Source organism: Kryptolebias marmoratus, linkage group LG21, assembly GCF_001649575.2.
Source record: "Kryptolebias marmoratus isolate JLee-2015 linkage group LG21, ASM164957v2, whole genome shotgun sequence".
NCBI lineage: Eukaryota > Metazoa > Chordata > Actinopteri > Cyprinodontiformes > Rivulidae > Kryptolebias > Kryptolebias marmoratus.
The window spans coordinates 4,164,561-4,177,841 of NC_051450.1; the positions used below are offsets into that span (position 1 = coordinate 4,164,561).

At 39.5% G+C, this 13,281-nt stretch overlaps 1 protein-coding gene across 1 annotated transcript in view; it reads right to left on the minus strand.

The window, feature by feature from the left end:
• Window positions 1-13,281, minus strand: part of scospondin (subcommissural organ spondin) — a 233,202-nt gene that overhangs the window by 48,168 nt on the left and 171,753 nt on the right. The window contains 7 exon segments of the mRNA XM_037973323.1: window positions 2,488-2,664; window positions 2,875-3,045; window positions 4,267-4,313; window positions 4,415-4,567; window positions 5,770-6,007; window positions 8,537-8,671; window positions 10,587-10,754. Coding sequence (XP_037829251.1) covers window positions 2,488-2,664; window positions 2,875-3,045; window positions 4,267-4,313; window positions 4,415-4,567; window positions 5,770-6,007; window positions 8,537-8,671; window positions 10,587-10,754 — 1,089 coding nt within the window.

A 13,281-nucleotide genomic window follows, 5' to 3' on the forward strand; every position in this document is an offset into this window, starting at 1 on the left:
TGTTGTTTTTCTTGTTGACTGGTTCCTTTGCAGGGGTCGTCACAAAGAGTGAAATTGCATGAAAGATCTGACAATTGTTTTATGCTGAATGCCCTTCTTAACACAACCTGGGCTGAAACCTGCAACCTCAGGATTGCAAGACTGCAGCACTGAGCACCAAGCTACCACAGCCCCCTGTGAATTTGAGGAAAGTAATTTCAAGAAATCTCTCTCTCATTGTTTGGGCATTGAGCAAATAGAAATAATTTTGGGACTCCTCACAGAACTAAACAGGAAAGGGTTAATCAGATTTAATGTTAGACAATGAAAAAAAAAATGGTTATGTGTCTTTTTATAGGATGTATGTAAACATCTGGTTTCAACTACATCTGCTGCAGTGTTCACTTTCATCTTATCTGTCAGGTTACCAGTTATCTGTCAGGTTACCAGTTGTCTGTCAGGTTACCAGTTATCTGTCAGGTTACCAGTTGTCTGTCAGGTTACCAGTTATCTGTCAGGTTACCAGTTGTCTGTCAGGTTACCAGTTGTCTGTCAGGTTACCAGTTGTCTGTCAGAAAGGCCTCAGTTTGTGCACCCTGTCTGATGTGGTGATCAGTAACATGGGAGCACTACAGAGGACAGTCCTGTCTCCATTCCTGTTTTCTCTGTACACCTTTGACTACAGCTCTGAGTCATGCATTCTGCAGACATTCTCTGATTACTCTGCGGTGGTGGGGTGAGAGTATAGAGTACAAGGGAATGGTCCAGCAGGAACCATCTACTTCTGAATGTGGCCAAGACCAAGGAGATGGTGGTTAACAAAATGGGGGATGTTGACAGACACAAGTACTTGGGTGTGTATCTGAACAACAGGTTTGACACTGATGCTGTTTACAAGAAGATGAGCAGACTGAGAAATCTCAGATCCTTCAATGTGTGCACTAAAATGATGCAGATATTTTATCAGTTTGTGGGAGCAGGTGCCATCTTCTGTGCTGTAGTTTGCTGGAGAAATTGTATTGTGCTAGAGATTCCAGCAGACTGAAAATAATAAAAATCTATTGAACAAAGCATGAAGAAGCTTAGGTCAGAGAGGCACAGGAGGTCACTGAACTAAATGTTCTCTATCATAGATCATCTACTGCACCCCTTTTATGGCTACAGAGACAGAGGAGCTCCTTCTGCAACAAACCCAATTAGCTCAGCTGTCATAAAGAACGCTTCAGGAGGTCCTTTAGACCATTCTCTCTCTTACTGTTAAATAGCTCATCTTTATGTAAAAGATTAATGTTATTTGAATATTATTTCCAATTGTTATGATATCAATCTTATTTTATGCCTGCTGCTAAGACAAAATAATTTCCCTCAGGGGTGAATAAAGTATCCATTCATTCATTCATTCATTAGAGTGATTTGTTGTATTTATTATTACTAATTTAACAAGGCAAATAGCAGAGCAATATATTAAGTTTGAACAGCTACTGAACCTCAAAAACTAAACTATATTTTGTCATGACACTATTCAGTAAATATGAGATGTGTAGCACTAAAACACTGAGGTCCAGTCTGAACCAAATTTAAATCTTAAAGCCCAATCCTAGTATGATCAGAAGTGGAGAAACTTTCGTCTACACATCAAAAAGTTTATAGGCCGGGTCCGAATACTGGCTCTCCATCCTACACCCCTCTATGAAGCCTGTACTCAGTGGAAGTGCACAGAAGGGTTCGTGTGTTCAGGTTACAAGCAGACATTGGAGAACTGGGACAGTACAGGTTATGTCTTCAACTTCTGCCTCTGCATCATAACTGCGACATCCAACATGGCCGACCGGTCGCTGTTTTGGTATTTTAAGAAGGTGCCAGTATGATTTTAAAAGTACAGTTTAGGTATTTTTGCTTTCCAAAGTGATTGCAGGAGATATTTGGCTGTTCAAATGTGTTTTGTTCTGACTTGTTGAATACGGAGCAAAGTTTGATAGTATTCACACCTGTACAGCAGAGTGAAACAAGAATTAGTTCAATACTTTACATTTGAAAACTGCTTTTTAGTGCTCTGTCACCACTGCCATATTTTCGCCTTTTAATTCAAAAACCCTTTTATTATCAAAAAAGATAATGAAAAAATAAATTCAAAATGTTACCTGCAGCGATGAATTATGGGTAAATACCAAAGTCTGCCTGGATGTGGGCTTAGCCAGAGGGCGGATGTAGTACACAAAGGGGGCGGGGCTAAAGACCACTCCGGAGAATTGGGACACACTACGCACTAAAATCCTTCAGCATGAACACACATTTGAAGGACACAAGGGTGGAACGAGGGTGGAAGTGCGAGTATTGGGACCGGGCCATAATGTTGAGCAAAGAAATTACATGAATTGCTCATTACACCTTAATACAGCTATTCATAATATAGGTACACATATTCGTTACAAGGTTCTTTTACACCTCAGTATCCCTGTCTGTATCCTTTTGAGAATCCTTTTTTAGGATTTTTAAAAAAATATGTACCTGCACAGGGTTGTTTGTAGCACAGCTGGTTCTCCTCACTATTCCGCTCAACCTCAACCTCAGGGGGGCAGGCAGTATCACCTCCCTCTTCGCACACACAGACCCTGTGTCGTGACATAGTCCCTGCACCACAGCTCTGGGAGCACAGTGACCATGGTGACCAGGGGCAAAGGTCATCTGTAGACAGGAGAATCAATACAATAAGAGCAAGCATGAACTGTGTTGTCCTTTATAAAACTAAAATTATGTGTTTAAAATGAACACTTCATAAGGTATATAAATCCTTGGCAGGTTAAGTGAAGTAGATTGATTATCTCAGTGTGCCAAAGGGTGGAATATATCGGGCAGACAGTAGACAATCAGATCTTGAAGATGATTCGTACACACCCATACAAGGAGGAGTCTGGCAGTATTGGGTTTCTCTCTCTGGTCCACTGCAGTGAGACCCGTTGTTTCTTGGCGGAGGGTTGATGCAGGCACGGGTCCGAACATGTGTGCCCTGACCACAAGTCACAGAGCAGTCAGACCACACTGACCATGGGGTCCAGCCCCCATCCACTGGAAACACAAAGCATTTCTTTGCTTGACACTTTATTAGGTAGTTTGTCCACATGCTGGTCATAATATGACATGCTATGCCTTGAGAAAGTATTCATGAGTCCATATTTGAAAAGCACTTCTAGCTACAAGTGTTTTAGGGTTTGTTTTAACCAACTTTGCACATTAAGAAACAGAAATCTTTGCCCATTCTTTGCAAATTAGCTCAGGTCAGTCAGACTGAAAAGAGAGTGTTTGTGAACAGCAGTTTTCAGGTTTTGCTACAGATTCTCAGTTGGATTTAGGTCTGAACTTTGACTGAGTCATTCTAACACATGGACATGCTTTAATCTAAACCATTCCATTGTAGATCTGGCTGGATGTTTTGGGTCGTTGTCCTGCTGGAAAGTGAATTCTGCCCCAATCTCAAGTCTTTTGCAGCCTCTAACATGTTTTCTTCCAGAATTACCTGTATTTAGCTCCATTCATCTTCCCATCCCTGCTGAAGAACCCAAACACCCCCACAGCATAATGCTGTCACCATCATGTTTCTCAGTGGGAATGGTGTTTTTGGGGTGATGTGCAGTGTTACTTTTCTGTCACACATATTTTTGCATTTAGGCTGAAGAATTCAGATATGGGCTGATCTGAGGAGAGCAGACTCCTCCACATGTTTGCTGTGTCCCTGCATGGCTTGAAGCAAACTGCAAACTGAAGTTCTCGAGAATTTCTTTTAACAGTGGCTTTCTTCTTGCTACTCAGACTAATAGTTGTCCTGTGGACAGATTATCCCACCTGAGTAGTGGATCTCTGCAGCTCAACAACTCTTCTCAGCAACTTTACCCCTGACCTGTCTGCTGTGTTCTTTGGTCTTCATGATGCTGTTCAATCACCCATGTTCTCTAACCCTAACCTCTGAGGCTTTCACAGGAAAGCTGGATTTATACTGAAATTAAATTACACACTATCTTCTAATTAGGGGACTTTTGAATACAGATGGCTGGATTTTAGTTAGGGACATCGGAGTAAAGGGGGCTGCATACAAACACTACTTTGTGTTGGTCTATCACATAAATATCCACTAAATTACTTTTAAGTTTTTGGTCTATCGTGACAAAGGGTGGAAAAGTTCAAGAGGTATGGCTACTTTTCAGGGCACTGTAGATGCAGTGGTGCTTACATTATATTACTGTATTTAGCCTTACTGTGTACCCTGTCACTTAAATAAATACAGAGACCAACCTCTGCAGTCAATGTCTTGACAGTAAACTCCCTCTGGTGTGCACATGCTGAAATACAAAACAAAGTAGACAATGTTTTAAAAATACAGTCAAATCTTTTTATATTACTTTGTTGGTTCCAGATTTAAACTTGTCTTGATTTATCTTACCACTGTTTACACTCTCCCTGTAGCCAGGTGTCTCCCACACTGAGCTCCTGCCTGTCAAAGAGGCAGAGAGGTGGACAAGGTCCTGGGTTGCAGGATTTATGCCGGACTTCTTCAAAGTGGCAATCTGTTCCTTCATCCTCTGGGATCAGGGATCTGGTACAACACAAAATACCTTATCATCCCATTCCTTTCTGTGTAATTTCTCAGAAGCTTTTTCCTTACTACATTTTAGTTAGTTTTCCTTCCTGTCAGACTGTAGTTCACAACTGGGTTCCACTCTGTTGATGATCAGTATCTTTTATAAAGTCCTTGTTCTACTTTTTTCTCTCTGTACCTGTATCATGTTTGCATTTCACCTTGGTTATTTTGCCTTGTGTATTTTGGATGTATGTTTATCATCCGCCACTGAAAAGCGAAGGTGTCTGATAATGTTTTTGCCTGTGTATGTGTGTCTGTCTGTTACCAAAATATCCCATGAACCACAAAACAGATTTTGATGAAATTGGCAGAAACTAATCATTGAAACTAAATCTGGAACTGATTAACTTTTGAGTTAACCAAATTAAAGATGGCTGCCACAGCTGACTGACTATAAAAAAAAAACACAAAAATAACTAAAACTCAAGTCAAACCTACAGATATTGATCAAAACTTTAATGTGGTAGTAGGTAAGACTGATTCCCAATACATAATGTAAGTCCTAACAGACTGCACAAGATCATTGTTTGAAATTTTGCCATTACTTATATGGAGTCAACTCTGTCTGTTTCATTCACAAAATATCTAATACACGATGGATTTTAAGGAAACTTTTAGGATATAATCATGGCTAGACTTCTACAACTGTTTAAGTTTTGGAACCAAACAAATTTAAGATGGCCACCACAACCAATTGATATTATATTAACACATAAAAGACTATAATTCAGTCAATTTTACAGATATTGAGGTCAAATTTGATGTGGTTGTAGCTGAGCACACTACAGTGAGTAGGGCTACTCATTGCACAAGATATTTGCTGTAACTATTAGCATTACTGATGAAGTTAATCTTGTTTTTTTGTTAGCAAAAACAAACAACAACCATGACATTGTCTATCAATACCATCGAAAGATACATTTTCAGTTCTGTATTCTACACCTGACCCAAAACTGCCCAATCAGATTAATTTGGCCTACTGACACCCAGCAGTAACTTCAATCTCTGATAAATCCAACAAGACAAAAAGAAAATACCCTTGACTCCTGTGCAAATTAAGCTTTTAAGCAAAAACAGAACAGAGTTATAGTTTTCAGTGAAAAAAAAACAAGTGACGTTGATAGGTATGTATTTATACAATAAGTGTCGTTTATCACCTGTGTCTGGTTCTTTGGCCACGCCCACAAGAAACGCTGCATGTTGCCCAACTAGACCAGGAGCTCCAAACACAGGAAGCGTGGCAGGTGTGATTGGTGCAGAGAAGCTGTCCATCAGAACAGCTGCAGTTGTTGCAGCCCACCTGATGCCAACTGCCAGCTGCCCACATCTTCCCCTGTGAGTCCAGACAGTCACACTGCCACAGCTCCACACACACACCATCCTGCTGCAGCTGACCTGAACACACACACAATAGAAATAAGTGTTATTTGTGGTATTTAACAGATGTGTTTTGTTTGTCTGAAGGTAAATATGTGGTGTTTCTTTATATTGCAGCTGCTGGTTTGCATCACTTCACTGGCATAAACTGAAAAAACACTGAGATATAAAGCTGGATGAATTACTTTTTTTTTTAATGTTACAATGTTCATTTCATGCATACCACTTTTATGTATTTGATCAAAAATGAGCACCCCAATATTGCATCTTGTTTTTTATTTTATTTATTTTTTTGTGATACATCTTCTTTACTTATGAACTGTATGAATTTAGATCAGTTCATTTTTTATGGTCTATAGGCCTCACTGATCTAAGTTTATGAAACTGATTTTGATGAAAGATAAAACATTTTTATGTGTTTGTTAAGCATTCTGAAGGACATCTTTACTGCCTGCTCCTCCATCATGTCTAACAATGCTTCTTAAGTAGGTAAACTCCTCAGTCATGAGTAGATCTGCATTCACCTCCACCGGTGAAGGACTTGGTATCTTCAGTGTCATCACCTTCATCTTTAACAGGCTGATCTTCAGCCCTATCTGCTGAGCATATGTGTTATTCTCCAGGATGAGTTGGTGGATGTGAGAGACCAGAGAAAAGTCATCAGTGAAGTCCAGGTCTTCAAGTGCTGTTAAGAGGGTCCATTGTATGCCTCTTGCCTATTCTTCCATGCTCATTGCATCACCCAGTCAATGGCAATGTTAAAGAAGAGAGCCGACATCACACAACTTTGCCTCATTTCAAGCTTCACTTGGAAACTGTGGTCACTGGTTCCTACTTTGCATGAAAAAATATTTTAAAAGCTTTTGGACAATTTCTTGCAGTATTCTATATGCACAGATTATGCACCAAATGCCATCTCTGTGGGTCACTGTGTGTGTACACTCAAAAACAAACACATCTAAGTTTTTTCAAAGGGTAAAGAAGTTTTTGTCAAAGAAGAGAAAGCACTTTTTTTTAAGAAAAAAACTTTTATCGTGGTCAAATTTGACAGGAATACAATAACGTTAAATTAAGTTAAATCTTTTGTTCAGATTCAAGTCAACCAGCAGAGTAACAGTTTTAGCGACATACAATAAGCAGGGCAAATCATAACAGTGATTGAGCATGAGGAATTGCAAAAAGAGCACACTTGTTCAACAAACAGTTCCTGCAGACACAGAAGAAATTTGCTGGTTGTTTAGAGATGTGCATTCTGTCACCTTGAGAATGAAATTACCACTTAAAGCCACTTGTTTACATCTTCACATTTAAAGAGATGTTTAAACAGTAATTAACAGTAGCAGGAATCATTCACATATGTAACTTAGCACAATTTATAAGTTAAATTTCATGCATCCATCCATTATCTGCCACTTCTGGAGTTGGGTCATGAGGGCAGCAGTTTGAGCAGGGAGTCCAAAACATCTCTTTCCACAACCACCTTTTCATGCTCTTCCAGACGGACTCCAAGGTGTTCCCAGGCAAGGAGAGAGACAAGCCTTCGCTGGGATGCGATTGAAGCTCTGTCAGATGTGGGAGTTGAAGATCTTTCTGATAAGTTCTTCTGCCCAGCAAACCCTCACTATACATTTGGGTCTAATAGGTCTGTCCGGCATCTTCCCCTGCCATCTGGTCCAACTACCAAGTGGTGATCTGTTGACAGCTCTGCTTCTCTCTTCACCAGAGTGTTCAGAACATAAGGACACAGATCAGATGACATGACTACAAAGTCTATCATTGATCTGTGGCAGAGGTGCCCTGGTGCCATGTGCACTTATGGACATGTTTGAACATGGTGTTTGTTATCGACAAACCAGGAATAGCAAAAAAGTCCAATAACAAAACACCACGTAGGTCCAGATCTGAGATACCATTACTCCCAGTCAGGCCTCTCCAGGTCAGACTATTGATACCCGATTGGGCATTGAAGTCCCCCATCAGAGTGATGGAATCCACAACTGGAGCACCTTCCAAGAAGGCTGGGTATCCTGAACTGCTGTTCGGTGCACAAACAACAGTTAGAGTCCACTTTGGGCTCATATCCCACCAGAGATGTGACATTCCAACAGCCAGTTTCAGTAAGCTATGGTCAGATCTTTAAGGCCCCCGCCTTCCGCTGCCACAACTTTGTTATATACACCGCCACCGCAGCCCAGTCATCAGGCACTCGCCCACAAGCCCCTCCCCCAGACCTGGCTCCAAGGAAAGAAATTTGTGTTTTGTTGACTATTTCTTTGTTTTAACAAGTCTTCTTGGCAATACATTTTACAATATTGGAAAACGTGTTTATTTTCCCTTAAATGGTGCCACATTTGTTAGGAAAAATGCATTTGTGGGTTGTTACAACAAAGAAATAATTGACCAAGCATACATTTTGGTTCTTTTTGTTCTATGTTTTTGGGTACTAAATTAACCTTTAGGATAAAATCCTTCGCAAATATAAAATAGAAAACACATACGCACATAGTGCTGGACTTCTTTGAATACAGTTAAAAGATGTATCAATACCTTTGGGGCATCGACAACCCGGCTGACATTCGGTGTTGCCCTGGCACTCTATACCCTGCTGAAGGTCTGAGCAGCGCTGTGGACACTGGTTGGCACACGACACAAGCTTTTGGCCTGGTGGACATCTTTCCTCACCTGACAATATGCAAACAGAAGGTCATGAATTTCCACAGGATCCTGCAGGCACTGACTTTTACTTTTTAAGAATGGTGCTTATAGGCAAAAAAAATTGTATAATACTAACAATTTCGGAAACAATTTTGAAGGATATCAGTGCAGGTACTGCCCGAAATACCAACATACTTTTGTAACGATCTAAGCAGACAAATAACAACAACAAAAAAAACCCTTACCTACATTTTGATGTATGAACTGTCAAAAAAACTACCAGTGCCTCATTATAGTCACCATGGTAATCCCACATGTCTCTCACTTCATCTCTGCCAGAGTTTCAACTAGCATTATTCAAGGGGCAACCTGCTCCCCCAACAGAACTGCCCGCCCCCCATGAAGGTCATTGGATGTAGCTCATGACCAAATCACTGCGGCTGAGGGAGACTCCAAAGCTGATATATCATTAACTATCCACCCACTCACTCCTTCCTCCATGCCGCGCCCCCCACCTCCACAGGACTTTTGCATCTAAAATTTACCATTATAGAGTGGAAGCAGCCACCTTTGAGTGTCTGTCTGAGTGACTTGCTGTTTATACTGCTTTAGTTCTTGGACGTAAACAAGATTAACACACCCAAGATCATAGTACATGTGTGTCTCTGTTTAACTTTGATGTTTTTTTTCTCAAAAATCTCACAATGTTCCATCTGTGAGAGTGTCAGTTTCAAATGTTTGTAGTTTATCATAAATATATGTAAATTTGAATTCTACATGGGTTTATAGCAATATAAATAAGGTTTTGACTACTTGGATGTACTAAGCTTGCTTATATTTGGAACTATGCTGTGACATAACTGTACTGTGATAAATATAATTCAATAACTGATCAAATGTGAAAAATTAATTGTATTAAATGACTACATGAGCTGAAATCTTTGAAATATAATGTCTTTGAATGTAATGATCATTTTAAGGCAGAAATCATTTTTCACTGAAATAGAATAACTCATGATCAATTTTTGGCTTAGAAAATCATACTTTATGGCAATTTACAGACATTAGGTATTGTGCAAATATCTACATGAGCTAAAATCTTCAAAATATAATCCCTTTGAATTAAATAGTTATTTTAAGGCAGAGAGCAGTCAGCCTGGCAAATAAAAAATGGAAACTTTAAGTTATTTTGTACTGCGCAAATTATTATCTTTAAATATCATATTTTGTATATAACAAAGTTGTAAAGGCAAAATCATGATTTTAGTGTTAATCATTAGGAGTTTTATCATTCTAATTGAATTTTAACTAGTGAACATTCATGTTACAAGGACTGGTATGTTTATAAACTCCAATTTATGGATTTTCTCATCGCTAAAAACTCCTTGATTGGTAATGACCCTGGCAAACTAAAGACAATTGACAAAATCAATGGAAAAACTAATATATTTTTCACATTTCACCATTTATTCATTGCAAACATTCAAAAATGTTGCAACCCACTAAAAAAAAAGAAAGTCTGTTTTTTCATAAATCTTTCAAGTTATAAAACCATATGTTTTTAAATGTACTATTTAGGGTATTATTCAAATGTTAAAACTATTGTGGGTTCTACAATGAAGCATATGCTGAAATTCTTTCTCTTGTTGATCTCACTTGATGATGATCTTGCAATGTTTTCCAGGGGAGGGGGTGGGGGGAGGTGTGTATTCATTCATTTTCTTATATATACTATATAAGACATGGTTATACTAAAACCTATTGATCTACTACCAAAAATCATAGCACACTATTACCAATTCAGCTGCAGGTTTTCATGTATAATTTGTATGTTTTATTTTAAAGCTGTGCAAGAAGATACAGGACAAAATTTTAAAGATAAGGGTGTTTCAATGTTTATGCAATGGCACTTTTAAGCAAGTCCATGTTCAGTGAATCTCACCACAAGGTTTGGTGTTGCATGGCTTGACCTGGTTCTTCTCTCCATTACACTTCTTCCCACCATTCTTGGGTGGAGGGCTGGAACAGGAGCGAGTGCGTATGGAGCGTCCGCCACCACAATGCTTATCACAGAGGGACCATGGACTCCACCGAGACCAACCTCCATCCACTGTGTCATAAAAACAGAACAGTAAAACTTTTAAATTTTAATTTGAAAAAGAGAGCAGTGAATGACTAGTTTTGATTACCAATAAGGGATTTTTTTCTTAAAGAATTGTTTTATTTGAAAGTTGTGGTGGTTCATGAGATACACTATATTGCCAAAAGTATTCACTCACCAAACCACTGAATTTAGGTGTTCCAATCATGTCCATGGGCACAGAAGTAAAAATAAAGCCCTTAAGCATGCACACTGCTTCAACAAAGATTTGTGAAAGAATGTGTCACTCTCAGTAGCTCAACAAATTCCAGCATTGTACTGTAATAGGATCCCACCAGTGCAGTAAGTCCAGTCATGAAATTTCCTTGCTACTAAATAGTCCACAGTGAACTGTTAGTGGTATTATATACTGAACAAAAATATAAAAGCAACACTTTTGTTTTTGCTTCCATTTTTTTTGAGCTGAACTCAAAGATCTAAGACTTTGTCTATGAACACAATAGGCTTTTTTTTTTCAAAATTTCAAATATTCTTTACAAATTTGTGTAAATCTGTGTTAATAAGCACTTCTCTTTTGCCGAATAATCCATCCACATCACAGGTGTGGCAAATCACTATGCTGATTAGACAACATGATTATTGCACAGGTCCCCCTAAGTCTGGCCACAATAAAAGGCCACTCTAAAATGTACAGTTTTATGATGCAGCACAATGCCAGAGATGACACATGTTTTGAGGGAGCATGCAATTGGAATGCTGACTGCAGGAATGTCCACCAGAGCTGTTGCCGATGAACTGAATGTTCATTTCTCTACCATAAGCCATCTCCAATGTCATTTCAGAGAATTTGGCAATACATGTAACTGGCGTCACCGGCATCTTCACCTCCAAGATTGTCTGAGACCAGCCCCCCAGACAGCTGCTGCAACAATCAGTTTGCATTACCAAAGAATTTCTACACAAACTATCAGAAACAGAAATGATCTTGACGAAGGAAAAGCGCTCACTAACAGATTTTCACAAATTTGTGAACAATATTCACAAAGGCTTTATTTTGGACATAACAAAAGTCTTGGGTTTTCGAGTTCAGCTCATGAAAAATGGGAGCAAAAACAAAAGTGTTGCATTTATATTTTTGTTCAGGATAACAAAGTGGAAGTGATTGGGAACAACAGGATGTAAAATCACAGTGTGCTGAGCGGATAATGAGGAGCATAGTGCACAGGGATTGCCAATGTTCTGTAAAGTCAACAGCTACAGACCTCTAAACTTCATATGACCTTCAGGTTAGCTCAAGAACAGTGCACAGAGAGCTTCATGGAATGGGTTTCTATTCCCAAGAAGCTACATTCAAGCCTTACATCACCAGGTGCAATGCAAAGCATGCATGCAGTGGTGTAAAGCACACTGCCACTGGACTCTAGAGCAGTGGAGACATGTTCTCTGGAGTGACAAATCACACTTCTCTGTCTGGCAACCCGATAGAGGAGTCTGGGTTTGGCGGTTGCCAGGAGAACAATATTTATCTGACTGCATTGTGCCAAGTGTAATGTTTGGTAGATGGGGATTATGGTGTAGGGTTGTTTTTCAGGAGCTTAGTTCCAGTTGAAGAAACTTTTAATGTTTCAGCATACCACAAAACGCTTTGGATAATTTCATGCTCACAACTTTGTGGGAACAGTTTGGGATGGCCCCTTCCTCTTCCAACATGACTGCGCACCAGGGCACAAAGCAAGGTCCATAAAGTCCTGGATGAGCAAAATTCATGTGGAAGAACTGGACTGGCCTCCACAGAGTCCTGACCTCAACCCAAAAAACACCTTTGGGATGAATTAGAGCGGAGACTGCACTTCTGGAGGAATGGTCAAAAATTCCCATAAACACTCCTAAACCTTTTGAAAAGTCTTCCCAGAAATGTTGAAGCTGTTACAGCTACAAAGGCTGGTCCAACATTATATTAAACCTTATATATTAAGAATGGAATGAGATTTAAGTTCATATGTGTATGAAGTGCGGCAGGTGATGTGTATTTGTGTATTTTGCTATCAGACAAACAGGGTTGACTCCAATAAGTAATAGTAATGTTTTAAACAAACATCTTGTGCAATGAGTAGCACTTAGAGTGTTGGGCATACATCATAGATAGTACCAGACCAAATGTTAGCACAATGTCTGTAAAATTGACTGAGTTATAGCACTTTTAGTGTTTTTTAGGTCAACTGGCTGTGGTAGTCATCTTGAATTGGGTTGACTACATAAGTTATCGATGTACATCCAATGATTACTTTCTGAAAGTTTCAATAAAAATCATCATCAGATATTTTGTGTCACAGCTCCATCTGTTCCTGCCACGCCTCTTGCTTCCAGTCATGCCACAGCCAAGTAACTTTCCATTCATCCACAGTTCAAGCCACGCCCATATTATCATGCCCAAGTAATCACAGTCATCTGTTTCACCTGTTCTGGTCCCCATAAATACCCACAGCTCCCAGTACTCTTCGCCAGATTATTGAAAGCCTCACAGCGAGTAAATGTC